Source organism: Salvelinus namaycush, chromosome 27 (assembly GCF_016432855.1).
Source record: "Salvelinus namaycush isolate Seneca chromosome 27, SaNama_1.0, whole genome shotgun sequence".
Taxonomy (NCBI): Eukaryota; Metazoa; Chordata; class Actinopteri; order Salmoniformes; family Salmonidae; genus Salvelinus; species Salvelinus namaycush.
This window is the reverse complement of record NC_052333.1, coordinates 35,385,781-35,399,481: the sequence shown is the minus strand read 5'-3', so window position 1 is coordinate 35,399,481 and position 13,701 is coordinate 35,385,781. Positions and strand designations below refer to the sequence as shown.

Here is a 13,701-nt window from a genome sequence, read left to right as displayed (position 1 = left end):
ATACCAACTTTGGAAGACTGATAGGCTGGGGAGGGTCAATATCCATACCAAAGTTAAAAATGCTCTGCAGCGGGAGGTGATTAGCTTAGGTTGTCCTGCCCACATCATTCATAACACGGACAGAACAGCTTTGGTTATGATTCCCCTTGATGTTGAGTATCTGCTCACAAAGATATTTGGATATTTTCACCGTCAGAGTAGAAAGACTGAAGAGCTTTTGAAAGTTTGTTGGCCAGGAGTACAATAACATTTTAGGACACAGCAATGTTTGCTGGCTGTCCAGCGAAATGTATGTGCCATTGAAATCCTTTTTTCTTTCTAAAGACAAATGCCCTGTTGTCCTGCATTTGTGATGTTTATGGGACATATTGGAGTGCCAACAACAGAAGCTCGTCAAAGGTAAGGCATGAATTATATTTTATATCTGCGTTTTGTGTCGCGCCTGCAGGGTTGAAATATGCTTTTCTCTTTGTTTACAATGGTGCTAACTCAGATAATAGCATCGTTTGCTTTCGCCGAAACGCCTATTTGAATTCTGACATGTTGGCTGGATTCACAACCAGTGTAGCTTTAATTTGGTATCTTTCATGTGTGATTTAATGAAAGTTTGATTTTTATAGTAATTTTTATAGTAATTAATTTGAATTTGGCGCTCTGCATTTTCTCTGGCTTTTTGCCAAGTGAGACAGTAGCGTCCCGCCTAAACGCCGATTTTTGGATATAAATATGAACTTTACCGAACAAAACATACATGTATTGTGTAACATGAAGTCCTATGAGTGTCATCTGATGAAGATCATCAAAGGTTAGTGATTCATTTTATCTCTATTTCTGCTTTTTGTTACTCCTCTCTTTGGCTGGAAAAATGGCTGTGTTTTTCTGTGGCTATGTACTGACCTAACATAATCCTTTGGTGTGCTTTCGCGGTAAATCCTTTTTGAATTCTGACATGTTGGCTGGATTCACAACAAGTTTAGCTTTAATTTGATGTCTTTCATGTGTGATTTCATGAAAGTTTGATTTTTATAGTAATATATTTGAATTTGGCGCTCTGCATTTTTACTGGCTTTTGGCCAAGTGGGACGTTAGCATCTCACATATCCCAGAGAAGTTAAGAATCTATGGGATCGGTGTCCCTATACCGGAACGGTTGTTGCTAACGTGTGTAATGTGACTAGGATGGTGTTGTAAGTAACAGCAAACTTTCCAGGACATAGTGTCACACGACTTCCGCCGAAGTTGGTCCCTCTCCTTGTTCGGGCGGCAGTCGACGTCACCGGTTTTCTAGCCAACACCGATCCACTTTTCATTTTCCATTTGTTTTGTCTTCATTGTACACACCTGGTTTCCATTCCCATAATTAATCGTGCCTTATTTAACCCTCTGTTTCCCCCCATGGTTTTGTGCGTGTTTATTCATTGTAAGTTGGTCTCATTTGTGAGCTTGAGTATTTTCCTTCTTGGAATATTTGTTGTTATGAATAAAGTTACGTTTATTACTCATCTCTGTGTCCTGCGCCTGACTCCGCCTTACCTGCTACAGCTAGACGCCTTACACATAGACATGTCTTATATGGGCAGAACGCTTACATTCTTGTTAATCTAACTGCACTGTCCAATTTACAGTAGCTATTACAGTGAACAAGTATCATGCTATTGTTTGAGGAGAGTGCACAACAACAAAACTTTTATCACAGCAACTGGTTTGATACATTCACCTCTGAAGTTAAATAATGTACTTACATTCAGTAATCTTGCTCTGATTTGTCATCCTGAGGGTCCAAGTAGATAAAATTGAATATAGTTTTGTTTGATAAAATCCATTTTTATATTCAAATGTAGAAACATGACATACCTATGACATGCCTGCTGCACCACCAATCCACAGCTGCACAGACACAGAACAGAGTTGGCACAAGCCAAGAACACTTGTGAGTCTATCAATATCCATAAAAAATGCACTTGAAAAGTATTCGACCTATGTAACAGTAAATCCTTGTTAATTAGGGTGTGAAGCCAGGTCCGGTTGATGGGATAGAGTTCCGTAAACCTACTAACTCGTGTGCTGATGAAATAAGGTAAGTTGGAGGTTCCTAGAATGGAAACCTTTTAGAAAAAAAATTGTGATTTTTTTGTATCCAGATGATAAGCCTAAACAGTGACATCTTTACGATGTAATGATGAACATTTGGGACAAAGACTGGGGGGAAATATACACTGCTCAAGAAAATAAAGGGAACACTTAAACAACACAATGTAACTCCAAGTCAATCACACTTCTGTGAAATCAAACTGTCCACTTAGGAAGCAACACTGATTGACAATAAATTTCACATGCTGTTGTGCAAATGGAATAGACAAAAGGTGGAAATTATAGGCAATTAGCAAGACACCCCCAATAAAGGAATGGTTCTGCAGGTGGTGACCACGGACCACTTCTCAGTTCCTATGCTTCCTGGCTGATGTTTTGGTCACTTTTGAATGCTGGCGGTGCTTTCACTCTAGTGGTAGCATGAGACGGAGTCTACAACCCACACAAGTGGCTCAGGTAGTGCAGTTCATCCAGGATGGCACATCAATGCGAGCTGTGGCAAAAAGGTTTCCTGTGTCTGTCAGCGTAGTGTCCAGAGCTTGGAGGCGCTACCAGGAGACAGGCCAGTACATCAGGAGACGTGGAGGAGGCCATAGGAGGGCAACAACCCAGCAGCAGGACCGCTACCTCCGCCTTTGTGCAAGGAGGTGCACTGCCAGAGCCCTGCAAAATGACCTCCAGCAGGCCACAAATGTGCATGTGTCAGCATATGGTCTCACAAGGGGTCTGAGGAACTCATCTCGGTACCTAATGGCAGTCAGGCTACCTCTGGCGAGCACATGGAGGCCTGTGCCGCCCCACAAAGAAATGCCACCCCACACCATGACTGACCCACCGCCAAACCGGTCATGCTGGAGGATGTTGCAGGCAGCAGAACGTTCTCCACGGCGTCTCCAGACTCTGTCACGTCTGTCACATGTGCTCATGTGCTCAGTGTGAACCTGCTTTCATCTGTGAAGAGCACAGGGCGCCAGTGGCGAATTTGCCAATCTTGGTGTTCTCTGGCAAATGCCAAACGTCCTGCATGGTGTTGGGCTGTAAGCACAACCCCCACCTGTGGACGTCGGGCCCTCATACCACCCTCATGGAGTCTGTTTCTGACCGTTTGAGCAGACACATGCACATTTGTGGCCTGCTGGAGGTCATTTTGCAGGGCTCTGGCAGTGCACCTCCTTGCACAAAGGCGGAGGTAGCGGTCCTGCTGCTGGGTTGTTGCCCTCCTACGGCCTCCTAAACGTGTCCTGATGTACTGGCCTGTCTCCTGGTAGCGCCTCCATGCTCTGGACACTACGCTGACAGACACAGCAAACCTTTTTGCCACAGCTCGCATTGATGTGCCATCCTGGATGAACTGCACTACCTGAGCCACTTGTGTGGGTTGTAGACTCCGTCTCATGCTACCACTAGAGTGAAAGCACCGCCAGCATTCAAAAGTGACCAAAACATCAGCCAGGAAGCATAGGAACTGAGAAGTGGTCTGTGGTCACCACCTGCAGAACCACTCCTTTATTGGGGGTGTCTTGCTAATTGCCTATAATTTCCACCTTTTGTCTATTCCATTTGCACAACAGCATGTGAAATTTATTGTCAATCAGTGTTGCTTCCTAAGTGGACAGTTTGATTTCACAGAAGTGTGATTGACTTGGAGTTACATTGTGTTGTTTAAGTGTTCCCTTTATTTTTTTGAGCAGTGTATAATAATCTATAAATCTGTACATTTTAATCCATTTTATTTGAACTTTCGGGCTTGTGCAGTTTCTGGAAGTTACATGAGTCTTTGTCATAGTAATCTCTCCAACCTGACGTTAAGGTTTTTAAATGTTTTGCAGAAGTTCTCTCTACAAAGCACTCAACGGATACATGCCTGACATGGACCTTCTCCGCGTCTCAGAAACGTATGCCAACTTTACTCCACTTACTGCCCCTCTTGTGACAACACTGGAAATGTCAGCTGACGTGCCCCTGGTTGAGTCTGCCTTTGGGCCAGTGCAAGCTGGCAGTGGGCTGTCCTATCAGCTTCGACAGCAAAAGACCCGTGAAATAGCTGATGCCCCTTCTCCACCAATACTTCCATTAGATGGCTACAGGGTACAGGTTTCAGTCTTCCCAGTGTGCTTACAACCATTACCCATCCTGAGCAGTTCCACGTCAAGGCATTAGAGAGAACCTATGAGATGTCACACAAAGTCGAGGTTGCTACAAGGGAGCAGAGCAGCAGCCCGGAATGGCATCAGCTCAGGAAAATGAGAATAACATCCTCTCGTTTCCGAGAGGTTTGCCATGTCCGGGGAGAGACCTCAGCTGATCACCTAGCTGAGCGGATGTTCAAGGGATCTGGTATGCAGACCATGGAGATGAAGAGGGGGCCATGGAGCCAGTGGCTGTACAGGGACCTGGTATACAGACCATGGAGATGAAGAGGGGGCTAGCCATGGAGCCACTTGCTGTACAGAAGTACTGCACACTGAAGAATGTTAACTTCTTTCCGTGTGGCTTCGTAGTGCACCCAGATGCTCCGTGGTTAGGATCCTCTCCAGATGGCATCATATTTGATCCCAGTGTGAGACCACACTTTGGACTCTTAGAGGTCAAGTGCCCAAATGTACCAAGTTATGTTGACTGCTCTTACCTGAAGATACAGAATGGAGAGCTGAAGTTGAAGAGATCTCATGCTTACTACAGGCAGGTGGAAGGTCAAATCCTTCTCACAGGTTGTAGCTGGTGTGACTTTGTCATCTGTGCACAGGAAGACATCCTAGTTGAAAGGATATATAAAGTTCTACAGGTTTCAAAAACTATAAGAGAGAAGGTTGACCACATTTATTTTTACCAATACTTTCAGAAGTGTCTATCTCACACCTGAATGGATCCCCTGCATGGGTGCCAAGTTTAGTGGTATCATGAAAAATAAGTATTGATGTTCTTGTGAAAACTACAGTAGAATAGATTTGTTTAAAAAAAATGTATTTCAGCAAATGTTCAACAGTTCAGTTAATCAATTACACATCTCTGACATCATATTCAATCTTGCATTCTGGCTTTTCTGTGTTTGCCTGATTTCTTTCCCCCACCCCTAAACTAATTGCCTAATTAAAGCCAAAACAAGCTCCACACAAACTGATATTCACTACAACGCAAATGATTGATACATGTCGTAGATAAACAAATTATTATTTTGCTGCTAGCAAATAAACACATGTACATTTACACTGGCTTGGCCCATGCTCTGACCAAAGGTCCGTTTTGATAGTTGACCAACAGGCACGCCACTGCAAATAATTGGTTGATGCTGCCTGAGATGGTCAGGGGGATGACTGTGTCAAACAGCTTGTGCTCCTTTACTCTGCGGATCATTGTTTCAACATGCACTCAGCCTGGCAATGGATTGGGTCTCCCTAACCTCATGCGCTGGAATTTGTGTGCGTCTTGACAGAAAGGCTGGCCGGTAGACCTTGCACGGAACAGTGTCATCTACGAGAAAGCCCTTATCCACCATAATGGCCATGTCAGGGGTGAGTAAGGAAATAATTCCAGACTGCTTGAAGATCTCCTTGTCACTCACAGATCCAGCATACAACGATGACACAACAGTGACAGCTCCATGTGGCGACATTCCCAACATGCCCTTAAAGGTACAGTGTGTCTTGTAGGAAGAAAACACCTCACTCTGCAGTAGTAGTGAAGATGGTGTCTGGCAGCGGAGTTCAGTGCAGTCGATCACTACCTAGGGGTCTGGATAGTCCTTGAACTCAGGTGGCAGGTGGGCTTTGATGGTTTCCTTCGGGATCCATATGCGTGCTGATCCAAGCAGACAGTAGAGGAAGTTGGCCCAAGAGATGATAATCCGTCTCACTGTCAATTGGTGGATGCTGAACCGATGGGCCAAATCCTTCTGCTTCAGACCCAACGACAGATGAGTCATAAACAAGAAGAACTCGTCGATTGATGGCAGTGTTTGAACATAAAGAAAACCATTTTAGTACAATATATTGTCCTTATATCCGGTCCATAACACAACAAGTAAATCCATGTTTAACAATTACAGTAAGATCAAATCATATTCTCTATTAAGTACTGTATTTAATGAAGTTGTTCCTTACTGGTTTTCTTCGAGTAACACTTGTTTCAGATAGATTGGTGCTTGTGACTCTTATTAACTTGGTATCTGTTGCCTGCTCAATCAAGTGCCAGAAGGCCATCAGGTGGGTGTAGCTTGAAAATCTAAAGACGGACCCAGAGTATTTTAATACCAAAAAACCTCATTACTATTATTGCCCATCTTCTCTAAGCATCAAGTAGCACTAGACATAACCTAGCTGCTATTGTAGCCTATTTTTTTCTTGTTACTGCAATTCGTACTGTAATTCACAGCAGCTATCATCACAGCAGTGAAATTGTTTAAAATGTTCCGTTATTTAACCAGGTAAGTGGACTAAGAACCAAATCTTATTTGCAGCAATGACCTGGGAGCATTTTTGGGTATGCTAAGGTATGCTAGCCTAGTTTTAAATAACAATGAACATGTTCTTAAAGGTAAGATGGGCTTTGGGATAATAATAATTGAAAGTAAATAATTATAAACAATAGTAATGCTGGATACGTATATCCTCGTCAGAACCAGCAAATCGCTGTAGACCAAAGTGGTGTTGGGCGAACAGTTTCTCCAGCTTGGCTCGAAGCTCATCAATTTCTCTTACGTGCTCATGGTTTTCCATTAAGGCCATGTCCAGGGCTGCAGCTTCAGGGACTGCACAGTAAGCATGTGTCTGGACCGGATCAGAGACGGCACAGTCCATAGACAAGCGCACCTTGTTCTTCATCCTCCTCAGTCGGGGCAGGAGGTTTCAGTCTTCTTTCTCAAACACCAGGTCTCTTTTTAATGTGCCTGTTCCACGTGAAGACTGTAGGAACAACATCTCTTTTTAGGTATTGTCGCCCCCCAATTTTTCCCTCAACAAAAAGTTACTCTCGATGAAATGTGTACTACACACCTTTGTGTGTTTGGTGACAGTAAAGTTGTCACGACGTACTGCCACCAACCACATTTTTCTGAGCTCTACATTGACCGAGAAACTATGGAAGCTCACAATACCATTACATTTGGAAGAAACTGAACACAGAGGCACTGAACAATGTTCATTAGCACCTCCTTTGCGGGGCTGTAATTTAAACGTAGTCATTGCGAACAATTTCAGTCAGAAATGCATCGGCGACAGTTAGCTAGCTAGTAAGCTAATGATAAAAATAATAGCGGAAATCGCTCCGGCAGTCAGCACCCCGGTAGGAAGTAAAATAGAATGTGGTAGGCGGTATAATGCATAGAGCCTATATAGAGCATCCTGTCGGGCTGTATCATCACCTGGTACGTTAACTGCACCGCCCGCAACCGCAGGGCTCTCCAGAGAGTGGTGCGGTCTGCCCAACACATCACCGGGGGCAAACTACTAACTACTACTCTAGGACACCTACAGCACCCGATGTCACAGGAAGGCCAAAAAGATCATCAAGAACAACAACCATCCGAGCCACTTCCTGTTCACCCTGCTATCATCCAGAAGGCGAGGTCAGTACAGGTGCATCAAAGCTGGGACCGAGAGACTGGGAAAACAGCTTCTATCTCAAGGCCATCAGACTGTTAAATAGCAATCACAAGCACATTAGAGGCTGCCGCCTATATACATAGACTTGAAATCACTGGCCACTTTAATAATGGAACACTGGTCACTTTAATAATGTTTACATATTTTGCATTACTCATCTCATATGTATATACTGTATTCTATTCTATTCTACTGTATCTTAGTCTATGCCGACATTGCTCGTCCATATATTTATATATTCGTAATTCCATTATTTTACTTAGATTTGTGTGTATTGTTTGTATTGTTGTGACATTGTTAGATATTATTTGTTAGATTTTACTGCACTGTTGGAGCTAGAAACACAAGCATTTCGCTACACCCGCAATAACATCTGCTAAACACGTGTATGTGAGCAATACGATTTGATTTGGAGAGTTTCTCCCATTCTTCTCTGCAGATCCTCTCAAGCTCTATTAGGGTTGGATGGGGAGTGTTGCTGCACAGCTATTTTCAGGTCTCTCCAGAGATGTTCAATCGGGTTCAAGTGTCAAGCTTGTGGGTGTCAAGCTTATGGACATGTGGCAGCAGTGTGTAGCAGGGAGGTTCCTAGGTATGAGATGTGTGCAGAAGGGCATGAGACAAAGGAATGTGTAGCATTGGGGAAAGTAGTGGTACGTGTTAATTGTAGGGGTACCCATGGGGCTGGGGATCAGAAATGTCCGGTGAGAGAGAGGCAGGTTGAGGTTTCCAGGGTTAGACTAGTGCAGAAGTTGTCATATGCTGAGGCAGTGAAGAAAGTAGAGGAAGATGGGTCAAGGGGGAGGGATCCTGAGAGGAGTGGTGTGAGCAGTAGATCTGTACCAGTACAGAGGGATAGGCCAACAAGTGATATGTGTTTCAGTAAGATTGGATTTTTGGCATTTATAGCAATGGTTATCAACTGTATCAATCAGTCAATCGAATGTATTTATAAAGCCCTTTTTACATCAGTCGATGTCACAAAGTGCTATACAGAAACGCAGCCTAAAACCCCAAACAGCAAGCAATGCAGATGTAGAAGCACGGTGAGCTGTGCTGCAGGGATGGAAAGTAAGTCGTAGAAAATTGAGGTTGTGGTGGCAGCTGCAGAGAATTATTTGGGTGTGCGAGACTTGACATCAGAAGAGTTACAGGGTGTGTTAAGTGTGATGTCCCATCCTTTCAGGTTATTGGCCGGAGGTAGGACTAAATAGATTTAAATAGTGGAGTAGGGTGGTGTTATTTTTATATTATTTTTTATTTTATTTAATGTTTTTTTTTTGTGAGTGTAGTGTTAGATGGTAGGGTATTTGTTTGTTTGTTTATTTATTTATTTTTCAAGCAAAGTACAAGGGAGTTGTACTCCAGTCTAGTAGGTGGCGGTAACGCAACATATTGGATGCCAACTGCCGTTAAACCTCAGAAGAAGAAGAACAACAACAACAACATCAACAACAACAGGGTTAGAGAGCCCTGGGATAGAGTAATGTCTTAAGTAGGAGATCGGAAATCGTGGCGAGTAGTGCGGACAAAAATGAGAAAAAAGTTGGGGAAGCAACAGCTGTGTTGGAATGCTAACAAGATGGGTGTCAGATCTGATGACATGGAGTGGGAGGATGAGGGTCAAGGACCGGAATGAATGTAGAAGCAATGTAAAGGTTAAGTGCTGTAATTGGTGGTGTTAGGGATTTATTTGGTTTAGAATTTTATTTTCATGGTAGTACATAGTTGGGCAGATCATGATTGATCGACATTCCAGCACAGTAGGTGGCGGCATGCACTTTAAACGTTTGTTTGTGGACCGCCATGACATTATAGAAGAAGAAGGCGATGATGATGATGAAGAAGAGGAGACCATGTTGAATTAGCGTTTTATTTGGAGTGAATTTAATCTAACAGTAACATAAGTAATTGATCTGCCGCAAACATTTATGATATATAACATCAAAGTGAGAGAAAGGTGAGTGCTACGTGGTGTTATATTAAATTTGCATTATACAGATTTGATAAAGTCGACGTTAGCTTGTCAGCTAGATAATTTAGCCAGCCAGCTAACATTCAGACATGGAAAACGACAGCCCAATGCACAAGCCATCCAAGTTAACTAATCTGACTAGTTAGTTTATAATAACCCCTTTCATCAGTGATGTAACGATACCTAGATAGTTTACTAAATTAGTATTTAAATTATTCAGATAGCTAGCTAACGTAACTTACATGTTTATGTCAAAGCTATAAGTGGCTAACGTCATTAGATAGCTAGTAATATAAGTTAACTGGCTAACTAAATATCTTCCCCTCAAGTTGGCTAGACGAATGGCCTTTTGTAGCATCAAATCGCTATTAGTTAGGTTTGAATCACTTTTTGCAGTTGGCATAATTGAGGTAAGTTAGCTAACAGCTGACTGGTAATATTAGCTGGCTTTTTACCTTTATTTGGCCGATAAGGACATCCCTGTTGTTCGTTAATGTTAGTTAGTTAGCTAAAGACAGTGGCGTGTTTGTTGTCCATACATTTGCAATTAACTTTCATTTAAGTTCAGATGCTTCTAGCTAACGTTAGCTAATTTCCTCAAAGTAACTTCAAACTTCGCACGTGATTACGGCTATAAAGTAGCTATGAGTCCCACATTGTTGACGACATAGCCTAACGTTACTCTCCTATTGTCTGGTCTCATACTGCTTGTAGTGTAGGCAACTCATCTGTGCTCATGCAATACACGAATTGGTTGGAATACACTACAGACTGATCCACCAAGCCAACACTAGAAAAGGTATTTTACCTTGTGCGCCTGCCTGCCAAATGCATTTTTGACATGACGTAGTTGGGGATTTGAATAGAACATTTGGGCATCTATTCTACATTGTATTATGTGTTTTTAAAGCAAGTCTAGGGCTTATATAGTATTCACTCTGACTTTACTTCTAAAATCAAGTTCTTCCTCTTCCTGTCAGGTGGCACTGGTTTGAGTTGCTGCATACGAAATGAGCTGAATACACGCACACACACACACACACACACACACAGCTGCACACTTTGACAGAAGAGCTGAGAGAGGGAGGAGACTGACCTGGAGCAGAGGGGACAGACCGAAAGGAGCCCAAGGGGAACTTAAAGCTGAGTTGCTTTTGGACTACAGTTACCCTTGTTTGATTTTCAACATCAGGAAACTACTTTAACACGTGGATGGACATATACAGAAAGAGTGGCAAACAAATGTTGAACAATAAGGACCATATTATTTTGATGAAATATTTGTACAAAGGACATCGATGTTGAGCAATTCAAATGGACTTGACGGAAAACAAGGAAATACAAATATGTAAATGTAACGTTTGAACAAAGATTATATTACAGATGCTATTCCCCCGCTTCAAATTGTCTTAGCAGTTCTATTGCAGGAATTAAACTCCTTGTTCACATATGTTCTATATTGTGTGCAGGTGCAGTATATTTATGCATTTGAATGCATATATCTCTTCATTTGGGAGAGCTCTTGTATAAATACTATTTTTTTTCATACGGCAGTAAACTCTGTTGAAGGGGACCGAACTGCACGTACATGTATATGTAAAAACTATAAATAGACTTCTGTTGTAAAAGCTTTGGACAAAAAAAACAAGATAATATTTGTTAATGCTTTATTAGACTCATCTACTTTTGAAGAGGCTTTTTTAAGGGGGCAAAAAAAAACAGGGGTAGAAAATATTAATATTTTGAGAAAAAAACAGGAAAGCGGAAATGGCAGCTGCCAGAACAGAGAACCTTGGTCCTGTCGTCATGGGACTGAACAAGCAGAACGGGCAGCTTAGGGGGCCGCCTAAACCGGCTTCTCCCCAATCAGGACCCCTCGTCCTGGGCTCTCTGTCAGACGAGGCCACAGGTGCATCCCAGAAAGCTGGTGCTGCCCAGGAGGGAACTGGGATTAGGTACACATTTCTCTCATACCCCTGTTTCACCCAGTGACTGAAAACATGGTGTTCTGCTCATATAGTTTATTATACCTTCATACCAGGTTTTAGAAGTGATGACCCAGTAGGTTTTGTTTTAGAAAACAGTAGTGCAGGTGTTCTTTTAATTGCCCTCTTCTGCTCTGTCAGGTTTGGAGATGACTGGAAAAAGAGACTACAGCTCCCTCCCAAAGACACCAGGGTCAGAACCTCTGTAAGTCAGGGTACAATGCAGCATGCTTTTTCACTAGCTCATGGATTTTCCCGGTGTCATTTTAATCAAGTCTGTTACTTCTGTTGTCTAACCTTTTTTTTGACGTGTCCCAGGATGTAACGTCCACTAAGGGAAATGAGTTTGAGGACTACTGTCTGAAACGGGAGCTCCTGATGGGCATCTTTGAGATGGGCTGGGAGAAGCCCTCCCCTATCCAGGTACGACACTCACTGGGAGAGTCTCTGCCCAAGGATCACCTGTTGAAACTGGGGGATTCCCTTGCTGTAAATCGGCTCCTGATTCTGATGCCTATAACCTATAAAGATGCTCCAGAACTTTTGTATAATTTCAGTCAGTAGTTTTGAAAGTGGTGCTCGAGCCAAAACGGGCCCCCGTTTTGTTTTTGTGTACTATGTCATCCATTTCATGTGATATGTCACCTCCCACAAAAATGTGTACAATATGTTGCAAATTTGTTGCGCTTAAGATCCCGTACTGCGTCTGAGTTATAAAGTCTTTGGACTTAGCTTTTGTAGTTTGTTATAGTTAGATATTTTTTGATAAAATTCCATTAAACTAGAGTTGGTCACTTTCAGGAGGAGAGCATTCCCATAGCCCTGTCAGGACGAGACATCCTGGCCCGAGCCAAGAATGGAACAGGGAAGAGTGGGGCCTACCTCATCCCCATGCTGGAGAGAATAGACCTGAAGAAGGACTATATACAGGGTGAGTCAAGGCTCTTCACGTTCCGCTTTCCCTTCTGTTATACTCGACTTGTCTCTACTACAACAGTCTTATGTCATTCACAGTGCTTTATTAAAAAGTGTTATAGACTACTGAAAAGGTATTCAAGTTATGTTTCATCTAATATGTTTAAGCAGGAATGTGTGATTCAAGATATTTTGATGTAGAACCTAATCCAGTTATTGTTGACAATTAGGCTATTGTTACATTTTACTGTTCAAATATAGATGAATTTGTGTGCACTAATTATAGGCATGTTTTATTTGGGTTCAATTCACCACATGAGCAAGTGGAAACTCAAAACACATTAGCTAGATAGCTAAGTTAAATATAATACCCACTGGTAGTAGCCATATTAAGCTTAACAGTACATTTGAATGTCCTAAAAATAACTTTGCAGTCGTAGCCTTCTACCCAATCAGGCCCATGCTCTCGTAATGGCCACTGGGCATTTCGCACACTCCATATCCCAAAGCTATATCAAATATCTTGGTTGTAAAATAGTTGAGAAATAACAAAATATACCTACGGAAATCGGAGAACCTCCTCTCTTCAACTGTGACAAGTATATTTTCCTGCAATTGTAGTTTTAAATGTTATACAATCAAAATGTATTTTTTCCCCCTAGAGCAAAGTGGGAGAGGTAGGGAGAGTGGGTTGATCATCACAGCAGCAGGCCCCAGGGAAACAGGCAGAGCGTCAGGGGAGACACTTTCGTTACAGGAATCATGAGCATAATGCACTTACTGCTTGGCCAAATCATGTTTGAGTGAGGCGACCATGTAGAATGGGCTGCTCTCACCGACAAATAAAACATTTAAAGTAACTGTCCAGTGAAAATCTAACTTTAAAAGTTCGTATTCTGTTACCCAGATAATGTCGTTGACTCATCCTATACTCATATTTGTGGCCAAAGCATACATTGAAGAGAAAAAAAATACTTATACAAGTTTGAGGAGTTATTATTATTATTTTTTATCAGACTGTTTAAAAAATGCTTGCTATTTCTTCATGGAGTATGATGGCTCCCAAGTGGCAAGTGGCTCAGCGGTCTAAGACACTGCATCTCAGTGCAGACCCTGGTTCGATTCCAGGCTGTGT

The 13,701-nt window shown here is 42.4% G+C and overlaps 1 protein-coding gene across 3 annotated transcripts in view; it reads left to right on the top strand.

Moving 5' to 3' along the window:
• Positions 1 to 9,531: 9,531 nt before the first annotated feature.
• Positions 9,532 to 13,701, top strand: part of LOC120022806 (probable ATP-dependent RNA helicase ddx6) — a 51,994-nt gene continuing 47,824 nt past the window's right edge. The window contains exons 1-6 of one of the 3 annotated variants that reach the window (XM_038966806.1): positions 9,541 to 9,651; positions 10,381 to 10,465; positions 10,647 to 11,621; positions 11,793 to 11,856; positions 11,970 to 12,074; positions 12,453 to 12,582. In XM_038966806.1, coding sequence (XP_038822734.1) covers positions 11,434 to 11,621; positions 11,793 to 11,856; positions 11,970 to 12,074; positions 12,453 to 12,582 — 487 coding nt within the window. In that variant the 5' untranslated portion in view covers positions 9,541 to 9,651; positions 10,381 to 10,465; positions 10,647 to 11,433. Of the gene's footprint in view, positions 9,652 to 10,380; positions 10,466 to 10,646; positions 11,622 to 11,792; positions 11,857 to 11,969; positions 12,075 to 12,452; positions 12,583 to 13,701 lie in introns of all 3 variants that reach the window. The other 2 variants (XM_038966805.1, XM_038966807.1) reach the window with 2 other exon arrangements.